At 45.1% G+C, this 10,357-nt stretch overlaps 1 protein-coding gene across 1 annotated transcript in view; it reads left to right on the forward strand.

Annotated features, from left to right (window-relative positions):
- LRIG1 (leucine-rich repeats and immunoglobulin-like domains 1) overlaps window positions 1–10,357 on the forward strand; it is a 98,616-nt gene that overhangs the window by 85,910 nt on the left and 2,349 nt on the right. The window contains exons 13-16 of the mRNA XM_011947297.1: window positions 5,531–5,851; window positions 7,843–8,124; window positions 8,636–9,055; window positions 9,602–9,727. Of these exons, the coding sequence (XP_011802687.1) occupies window positions 5,531–5,851; window positions 7,843–8,124; window positions 8,636–9,055; window positions 9,602–9,727 (1,149 nt within the window). The remainder of the gene's footprint in view (window positions 1–5,530; window positions 5,852–7,842; window positions 8,125–8,635; window positions 9,056–9,601; window positions 9,728–10,357) is intronic.

The raw sequence follows: 10,357 nt of genomic DNA on the forward strand, positions 1-10,357 counted from the left end.
TATTTCCTTCTTTCTGCTTGCTTTGGGTACAGTTTGCTCTTCCTCTTTAAAATTTCTTAAAAGGTTAGATTATTAATTTGAGATCTTCTTTAATATAGGCATCTACAGCTGTAAATGTATAAACATTGTTTCAGCTGCAGCTTCCAAGTTTTGGTATGTTATGTTTTTGTTTTCATTCATCTCAAAGTGTTTTCTGATTTCTCCTGTGATTTCTTGTTTGCCTTTTAGGAGTGTACTGTTTAACTTCCACAAATTAGTTTCCCAGTATTCTTTCTACTGTTAATTTTGAGTTTCATTCCATTGCCATCAGAGAAGATACTTTGTATGATTTCCATCTTTTTTAAATTGATTGAGACTTGGTTTGTGACCTAAAAACTTGTGGTCTATCCTGGATAATATTCCATGTGTATTTCAAAAGAATATTCATACTGGTGGTGCTAAGTGGAGTATCCCATTGATAGCTATTAGGTCTGTTTGTGCTTTTTTTTTTTTCTTTTCTTTTTGAGACAGAGTCTCACTCTGTCACTCAGGCTGGAGTGTAGTGGTGCGATCTCAGCTCACTGCAACCTCCACCTCCTGGGTTCAAACGACTCTCGTGCCTCAGCCTCTCGAGTAGCTGGGATTACAGATGCCTGCCTACCACAGTCAGCTAATTTTTGTATTTTTAGTAGAGACAGGGTTTTGCCATGTTGGCCAGGCTGGTCTTGAACTCCAGACCTCATGTGATCTGCCCACTCAGCCTCCCAAAGTTTTGGGATTACAAGCAGCATGAGCCACCGCGCCCAGCCTCTATTTGGTTTTTATGAGGGGCCTTCAGAAAATTAATGGCAAATGGGTATAATGAAAACACTATGCATAGATTTCCAGATTTTTTTGCACCAAAATAAATGTTTATTAACCTGTTACAGCATGTTTGAATAGCATCTAGTTTGAGGCACTAGGACATCAATTTGAAATGAGTCCCTGTCAGAGCAACATGAATTCTGCTAACATTGAAGCAAGAACAAACATCAAATTTATGGTGAAGCTTCGGTGGAAGAATGGTGAAATCACTGACTCTTTACAAAAAGTTTGTGGAGACAATGCCCCAAAGAAATCAGCAGTTTACACATTGATAACTCATATTAAGAAGGCTGAAGATGAAGCCCTCTGTGGCAGACCACCCACATCAATTTGCAAGGAAAAGACGATCTTGTTTGTGCCTAAGGGGAGTGATGATTAACAGCAGAAACAATAGTCAACACCGTAGACATCTCAATGGGTTTAGCTTACCCAATTCTGACTGAAAAATTAAAGTTCAGCAAATTTTTCACTCAGTAGATGCCAAAACCATTATTACTTGGATCAGCTGCAGAGCCTTGAATGGACATTTTAAAGAAGTGAGAGCAACACCTGAAGCATTTCTTCTAAGAATTGAAACAGGAGATGAAACATGCCTTTACCAGTACAATCCTGAAGACAAAACACAATCAAAGCAATGGCTACCAAGAAGCAGATGTGGTCCAGTCAGAGCAAAAGCAGACCAGTCAGGAGCAATGGTCATGGCAGGTTTTTTGGAATGCTCAAGGCATTTTGCTTGTTGACTTTATGGAGGATCAAAAAATGACCACATCTGTTTATTATGAGAGTGTTTTGAAAAAGCCAGAGCTTTAGCAGATAAATGCCTGAGAAAGCTTCACCAGAGAGTTCTCCACCATGACAGTGCTCCTGCTCATTCCTCTCATCAAAGAAGAGTGAATTTGTGAGAGTTTTGGTGGGAAATCATGAGACATCCACCTAAAAGTCCTGATTTGGCTCCATCTAACTTCTTTTTAGTTATTATCTTTAAAAATATTTATAAAAATCTTTAAAGGTCACCCAATTTTCTTCAGTTAGTAACGTAAAAAAGACTGCATTGATATGTTTAAATTCCCAGGACCCTCAGTTTTTTAGGGATAGACTAAATGGCTGGTATCATCACTCCAGAGAGTTTCAAACTTGATGGAGGTTGAGAAATAAAGTTTATAATTCCATTTTCCATGAACTTTTTCAAGTCCCCTCATAGTGTTGTTGAAGTCTTCTGTTTCCTTGATCTTCTGACTAGTTCTATCCATTGTTGAAAGTAGGGTATTGAAGTGTACAAACTATTATTGTTGCACTATTTCTTTAATCCTGTCAGATTTTGTTTTGTGGCGCTCCATTAGGTATATATGTATTTATCATTTTTATGTGTTTCTGATGCATTGACCCTTTTACATTATAAAATATTATTCTGTCTCTGTAGTAAAAAGTCCTGTCTTGAAGCCTATTTTGTCTGTTAGTAGTATGGACACTTTAGTTCTCTTTTGGTGACTGCTTGTTTGTATCTTTGAATCCAAACTGTGTCTCTTATAGGCTATAGCTGGATCATGGTTTTTTATTCATTATGGTAATCTTTGCCTTTTGATTGGAGTGTTTAATTCATTTTCTTTTAATGCAATTACAGATAAGGTAGAGTTTGCCCATTATTTGTTCTATATGTCCTATCTTTTTGTTTCATTATTTTTCCATTACTGACTTGTTTTTTATTGAATAGATGTTTTTCTGGTGTACTATTTTAATTCCCTGTTTTTTAAATACACACACAGGTATTTTTTAAGTTATTTTCTTAGTTTTGCCCATAGGAATTAAAATTAACATCTTACAGCAATCTAGTTCAAATAAAAATGAAATTAACTTCAATAGTATGCAAAAATTATGTTCCTATTAAGATCCAGTTTTCTTCCTTTATGTTACTATTGTCATACACATTACATTTTCATTAAGCCCATCAACACAGCTTTACAATTACTGCTTTATGTAGCTGTCTTTTAAATCAGGAGAAGAGAGTTACAAAAATACATGTATCCTGTGTGTTGTATTTACCTGTGTAGTTACCTTTAATGGGATTTTTTATTTCTTGGTGTGGATTGGAGTTGCTCTCTGATGTCCTTTCATTTCAGCCATACTAAATACTCTCCTGGATTTCTTGTGGGGCAGGTCTGGTAACAGTCAACTTGCTTTGTATGTGTTTAAAATAAAAACTTGGGAATGTTTTAACTTCTCCTTCATTTTTGAAGGATGGGTTTTTTTAATACATAGAATTTGTAGTTGAACATCTTTCTTTCAGTAATTTGAATGTCTTCCTACTGCCTTCTGTTCTCTGTGGTTTCTGGTGATAAATCAGCTGTTAATAATACTGAAGATCCCTTGAATGTGATGAGTTGCTCCTCTTTTGTGTTTTCAGGATTGTTTTTGGCACCTGACAGCTTGACTGATGCATCTGGGTTTGGATCTTTGAATTTATTCTACTTGGAGTTCATTAATATTCTTGGATGTGTGGCTGCACATTTTTTCATCAAATTTGGGGCCTTTGTTTTGCAAATACTTTTTCTGTTCCTTTTTCTTCTCCTTCTTGGACTCCCATGATTTGTATGTTGTGCTTGATACTGTCCCACAAGTCTCTGTGGTTCTGTTCATTTTACCTCATTCCTTTTTCTTTGTTTCTCAGACTGGATAATCTCAGTTGACTGTCTCAAGTTCCCTGCCCCTTCTTTCTGCCAGCTCAGTTCTGCTGTCCAGCCCCTCTAGTGAATTTTTCATATCAGTTATTGTACTTTTAAGTTTCAAAATTTCTACTTGGTTCATATCTATAATTTATCTCTTTATTGCTATAAAATTTTCTCATACTTTATCCTTCAATTTTTTATTTCTTAATTTTTTATTTCTATTTTTATTTTTTTTTTGAGACAGAGTCTTGCTCTGTTGCCCAGGCTGGAGTGCAGTGGCACGATCTCGGCTCACTGCAAGTTCCACCTCCCAGGTTCATGCCATTCTCCTGCTTTGGCCTCCCAAGTAGCTGAGACTACAGGCACCCACCACCACACCTATTTTTTTTTTTTTGTATTTTTAGTAGAGATGGGGTTTCACCATGTTAGCCAAGATGGTCTTGATCTCCTGACCTCATGATCTGCCTGCCTCAACCTCCCAAAGTACTGGGATTACAGGTGTGAGTCACCGCACCTGGCCACTATCCTTCGATTTTTTTCAGACATGGTTTCGTTGAGGTGTTTGAACATGCCTGTAATTGCAGATTTAAAAAGTTTATTTAGTGAGTCTAAGTCTGGGCTCCCTTGGAGAGTTTCTGTTGACTGCTTTTTTCCTGTTTGAGTGTTTCATAATATTTTGTTGAAAATTGGGCATTTAAAATAAAATAATGTGGCAACTCTGGAAACTGGATATTCCCCTTCTTCTCCCCCAGGATTTGCTGCTGTTGCTGTTTATTGTTACAGCTTGCCTAGTGACTTTTCCTGGACAAAAGCTGTAAAGTCTGTCCCCCTAAGTCCCTGCTTGTTTAGTTTAGTGGTTAGCTAATGGTTGGACAGAAAAGTCCTTGTCACCACAACCACTGTCTCCTATCCTTTACTAACGGCTTATGTTTGTGTTGGGGTGTGCCATCTACTTTGTATTTGTGTAGACAGTCATGCTCAGCCACAGGTAAGAAATGAGGACCCCCTCAGGTCTTTCCTGGGCATGCACATGGTCTTGCACCCGCATGTGGCTGTCTAGATCCCCAGGAACGTATTGGACCTTTTCAAAGCCCACCATCAACATTGTATTCCCCACATTTTCCTTTATAGGTTTTTGGCCAGCTGCTTGTTTGCCCCATGGGTGTTGTCCCCTCAGACAGCCGCACTGGTAAACAGTGGCTACTGATTGTTGTGGTCATGTGCCCTGGGGCTAGGGCTTCTCCTGCTGGGCAAACTAGATCAGGGCAAATAAATGCAAATCATGTGAATGGGGCTTTCCAGGTTGCTGCCAGATAGGTCACATGGTGTCAGTTCTGGGGATGGGGCTTTTGGGGAACCCATTCTGACCCTTCAGTGGTTGCTAGGCTGCTGAGTTTCAAGGCTACCATGGAGCTGGGGAGATAAGACAGTGGGGCTTAGGATAAGTTAAAACACCAAAAAGCTCACATTTCTTACTGAGATGTTGCTATTTTCTTGAATCAACACTCCATGGATTGTTGTAGGGCTTTGGTTTTCCAGAATTCTGAAAAAGTTGCTTTTGACCATTTTTCCAGGTGTTTTCATTGTTTTAATGGAGGTGCAGATTTTTGGAGATCCTTATTCTGGCATTTTGGAAGTGTTTCACACCCCCTCCTTTTGGAGTAAGGTTTGTGGATAAGATCTCTGCAGCCATGACCAGTGATGCCTGACTCTGTTTTCTGTGAAAGTCAGCAGGCAGAGCCAGTTGTCTTAAGGAAACTGCCAGCTGGCTGGTTTGAGAACTGAGAAGTGGTGGGTTAATTTCCAATCAAGGAGTTGATCAGTACTCACAGACTTACAATTAAGATGAGGTCAGATATCCATGGTGCAACTCTTATGGCCTCTGGTGGGGCTGAGGATGCACAGGGACCTCTAGCTCTGGGTCTGGATTGGTGTCTGAGTCAGTTTCTTGTTAGCATGAACAGCAGCTGGCTCCTGTGTGTACTAAGAACCCGGTGCCTTACAGTTGACCCTTCTCTCCCCAGATGACTTCCTGAAGCCACAGATCATCACCCAGCCAGAAACAACCATGGCTATGGTGGGCAAGGACATCCGGTTCACGTGCTCAGCAGCCAGCAGCAGCAGCTCCCCCATGACCTTTGCCTGGAAGAAGGACAATGAAGTCCTGACCAACGCAGACATGGAGAACTTTGTCCACGTCCACGCGCAGGACAGGGAAGTGATGGAGTACACCACTATCCTGCACCTCCGCCAGGTCACTTTTGGGCACGAGGGCCGCTACCAATGTGTCATCACCAACCACTTTGGCTCCACTTACTCACATAAGGCCAGGCTCACCGTGAATGGTATGGGAACACCATCTTTCTTTGTTACAGTGCCAGAATCCTACATACCACACTCCTGATTGCCCTTTCAGCTTTCCATGTAGAGATGACTGAGACAGGACACAGACATGCTTCTCTGGGGAACTATGAAATCATACTGTTGCCTGGGTTTGTGCTAGAGCAAGTTTTGCAGATTTCAAGGGTTATTCTCAATGAGTTACTTGTTTTTGTTGACTTTTAAAAATCTAGTTATTGGCGGGGCGCGGTGGCTCACGCCTGTAATCCCAGCACTTTGGGAGGCCAAGGCGGGCGGATCATGACGTCAGGAGATCGAGACCATCCTGGCTAACACGGTGAAACCCTGTCTTTACTAAAAATACAAAAAATTAGCCGGGCAAGGTGTTGGGCACCTGTAGTCCCAGCTACTCGGGAGGCTGAGGCAGGAGAATGGCATGAACCTGGGGGGCGGAGCTTGCAGTGAGCTGAGATCTCACCACTGCACTCCAGCCTGGGTGACAGAGCAAGACTCTGTCTCAAAAAAATAAATAAATAAAAATAAAAATCTCGTTATTGGCCAGGTACTGTGGCTCACGCCTATAATCCCAGCACTTTGGGAGGCTGAGGTGGGCAGATCACTTGAAGCCAGGAGTTTGAGAGTAGCCTGGCCAACATAGCGAAACCCCATCTCTACTGAAAATACAAAAATTAGCCAGGTGTAGTGGCACATGCCTGTAATCCCAGCTACTCAGGAAGCTGAGGCACGAGAATTGCTTGAACCCAGGAGGTGGAGGTTGCAGTGAGCTGAGATCACACCACTGCATTCCAGCTTGGGTGTCAGAGCCAGACTCTGTCTCAAAAAACAAACAAACAAACAAACAAAAAAAAACCTAATTATATTAGTTCAAATTGTGGAGAGCTTAGCCTTGTGTTTTTGTCCATTTCTTATCCTCTGTAAGCCAAGATAATCTGGTTTCCAAATTCCAAACATCCCCTTATCCTGGGGAAGCTGCTGTTTGAGTAGACAGTACAGCATTGGAGTCAGAGGCTGGCTACTGCTCCAGAGGCTGTGGAGTGCAAGGCTGGTGTGAACCCTGGCCTGAAAGAGACAGTGTCCTGGCAGTTGACAGGTTTTTACTCATTAACCAGCCTTAGAGCTTGTCAAGGGGACCATGTGTTATTTTGTGTTTGGAGCAAAGAGCGGGGAGTAGATAGCTTGAATAGTTTACTGTCTCACCCCAGTAACCTAATGGAGTTATTCTGATTACTGACCCTCTAGTTAAAAAGAATTGGCTTGAGAATCATCAGAATGCTGGATCTGCTGTGCTCTTTAAGCCCCCACAGATCATGGGGAAACACCTTCTTTACCACACTGTGGTCGGGTTGTCTTGGCTTATTTCAAGTCCTCACAGTTCCTGGAAGACTCAGACTCTCCCCCAAATTAACACTGACAGGAACTGTGGTGGTGCCTGACATGTAGCTGGATGCATCCCACTCTGTTGGGACATTGATCTTTAGGCTGAGCAAGCTAGCAAGCTGAATGCTTCCTGCCTGGGTATACAGCAGTGGGCAGGAACACCCTTGGTAAACACCCATCCAAATGGATGAGCCATTCCATTGCTCTCCAGGGTGGAGGCATGCCCGCCTTCCCTCTGTAATTCCATCTCCACAGCGTCTTTCCTGGTGGGTAATTAAGGCAGGCAAACATCAAGCCCTACCTTGCGTGGAGGGGCAACCCCCGTGTAGACACTGCCATGTAGAGTAAAAGCCTTCGCTTTGAAGGGACTATAGCCAGCCTAGGCTGTACAAGGCAAGGTTAATGGAAGTGTTCCAGCTGTGGTGGGAGAAGCTGGGGGTTCCTGATTCACAGGTGGCAGGAGTGGTCCTGGGCAGACACTGGGAGAAAGGAAGTGAACTGGCACTGGGCACAGTGACAGGCAGGTGTTTGCCAGAAGACTTCCTGGCTTTGCATCTAGCTGTCCCATAACCCGACCCTGTATACGTATGTTTTCCAGTGTTGCCATCATTCACCAAAACGCCCCACGACATAACCATCCGCACCACCACCATGGCCCGCCTCGAATGTGCTGCCACAGGTCACCCGAACCCTCAGATTGCCTGGCAGAAGGATGGAGGCACGGATTTCCCCGCCGCCCGTGAGCGACGCATGCATGTCATGCCAGATGACGACGTGTTTTTCATCACTGATGTGAAAATAGACGACGCAGGGGTTTACAGCTGTACTGCCCAGAACTCGGCCGGCTCCATTTCAGCTAATGCCACCCTGACTGTCTTAGGTTTGGCTATTGCTCCACAGGGGTGTGTGTGTGAGTGAGAGACTCTCAGATGCTCTGTGTGGCCAGGGGTGGTATGTGTGGTGGGCCTTTCGACCCTGTTTGAAATTTGGGGCTGCTTTTTGAATTAATTTTTCTTAAGTAGTTCCATCTCTTTAAAAGAAATGATAGCTGGTGAAATTAAGAGTCTTCATAGGGTTTAGATATAGAACATTCTAAGAATTGGACAGGATGGATGTGGGCTTGGTCAAGAATAGGGACACAGGCCTGACACAGGACAGTTAGGGAATAGCAGGGGCTTTTGTCAGCAGAGGTTCGCTGTCCCTGTGGAAGCACCCCCCAGAACGGAGATGACTTAGTGGGTCGAAGGGTCTTCTCCAAAGCTTGCCACTCTGATACAAAATGTCAGATGCATCTCATTGATATGTTGGATTGTCCGTTGTCCAGAAGACAGAGCAGCGCCAGAGCAACCGCGGCCCTGAGAATGACTAAGATCTCTGCTGCTCTCTTGTAGAGACCCCATCCTTGGCAGTGCCCTTGGAAGACCGTGTGGTATCTGTGGGAGAAACAGTGGCCCTCCAATGCAAAGCGACGGGGAACCCTCCGCCCCGCATCACCTGGTTCAAGGGGGACCGCCCACTGAGCCTCACTGAGCGGCACCACTTGACCCCTGACAACCAGCTCCTTGTGGTTCAGAACGTGGTGGCAGAGGACGCGGGCCGATACACCTGTGAGATGTCCAACACCCTGGGCACGGAGCGAGCTCACAGCCAGCTGAGTGTCCTGCCCGCAGCAGGCTGCAGGAAGGATGGGACCACGGTAGGCATCTTCACCATTGCCGTCGTGAGCAGCATCGTGCTGACGTCACTGGTCTGGGTGTGCATCATCTACCAGACCAGGAAGAAGAGTGAAGAGTACAGTGTCACCAACACAGGTCAGGCGCTGCCAGCGGAGCTGACTTTCGAGGAGGGAGGAATGGCAGTGATGCTGGGGAACTGGGCCGGGTTCCAGTGGCTTTTGAAAGAATCGCAGTGTCTTCAGAATTCCTGAGGCTTCAGTCCCACTAATTCCATTTTAACTTGGAGTAACTTAACCTTAAACAGGAATACTCTCAAATGTAGGTAACTGACACACCCTGCAGTTTTCCCTCAGAGGCCGTCTGTGCACAGGCCCTGCTGTCATGTAGTAGGTTGTTCTTGAAACAGTCTCCCAGTGCAGTGCTTCTATGAATCCCGGCTCCCTTCCCATCACTGGTCTCCACCTCTTGTGGCATCTGGCATCTGCCGGCTGTGCTCTTCACACTGGGTGTAGAGTAAGGCTGAGCAGGCTCTGGGAGGGCCTATTGCGTACATGGACTCCATGCCATCTCTGTGCACAGCCCTGATGGTCGTCACTGGGAGGATACCCTTTCTGAGCCTGACGACGTGTGTCTGCATTTCTTGTCACTGAGACCCTGGTGTTTTGCCCTGTCTTCTTGCAGATGAAACCATCGTGCCACCAGATGTTCCAAGCTACCTCTCTTCTCAGGGGACCCTTTCTGACCGACAAGAAACCGTGGTCAGGACTGAGGGTGGCCCTCAGGCCAATGGACACATTGAGAGCAACGGTAAGGCCTCAGTAACCGTGAAGCAGAGCTCTGCTGTGACTCTGTCTCCGGGTGCTGGAGGTGGCCTCCAGCTCTTTGCAGGGCAGGTACCTGGCATCAGATGGGGCACACTTGGTGAACTAGAAGGCTGTGTGACTAAGGGCTGCTATTTTGGACCAGTCTTTATGAGTTCTGCAAGATTTTAAAGTCCTGTCCCCCCGCCCCAGGAAGCCACTGGATTGGGCTTAGTACCTCCCTGGCAGGATAAAGTAGGCTTGCCTGGAGTAGCAGCTGGAAAGGGCATTATGGGGCATGGACCCAACCAGCCCATTCCTTACATGGGGAATGTGCCCAGGTCTGCTCTGTGAGCCAGTCTTTACACTGGAAAGCTGTCACCAGGATAAGGCACTTCTAACGGTGGGGGCCTCTGAGCACTTGCCTGAGACCGTAGAGGCTCCCCTTGTAGAGAAATGAGCTGCTCATTTCACAAGGCCGGCGTACCTGCCTGGAAGTAGTGATAGAAAACACGCTGCTTGCCATAGCAACAGCCCCACTGCTCTGAAGAATTTTTTTTTGAGGCGGAGTCTCTGTCGCCCAGGCTGGAGTGCAGTGGCCGGATCTCAGCTCACTGCAAGCTCCGCCTCCCGGGTT

Source organism: Colobus angolensis, unplaced genomic scaffold (genome assembly GCF_000951035.1).
Source record: "Colobus angolensis palliatus isolate OR3802 unplaced genomic scaffold, Cang.pa_1.0 Scaffold26, whole genome shotgun sequence".
NCBI classification, from domain to species: Eukaryota; Metazoa; Chordata; class Mammalia; order Primates; family Cercopithecidae; genus Colobus; species Colobus angolensis.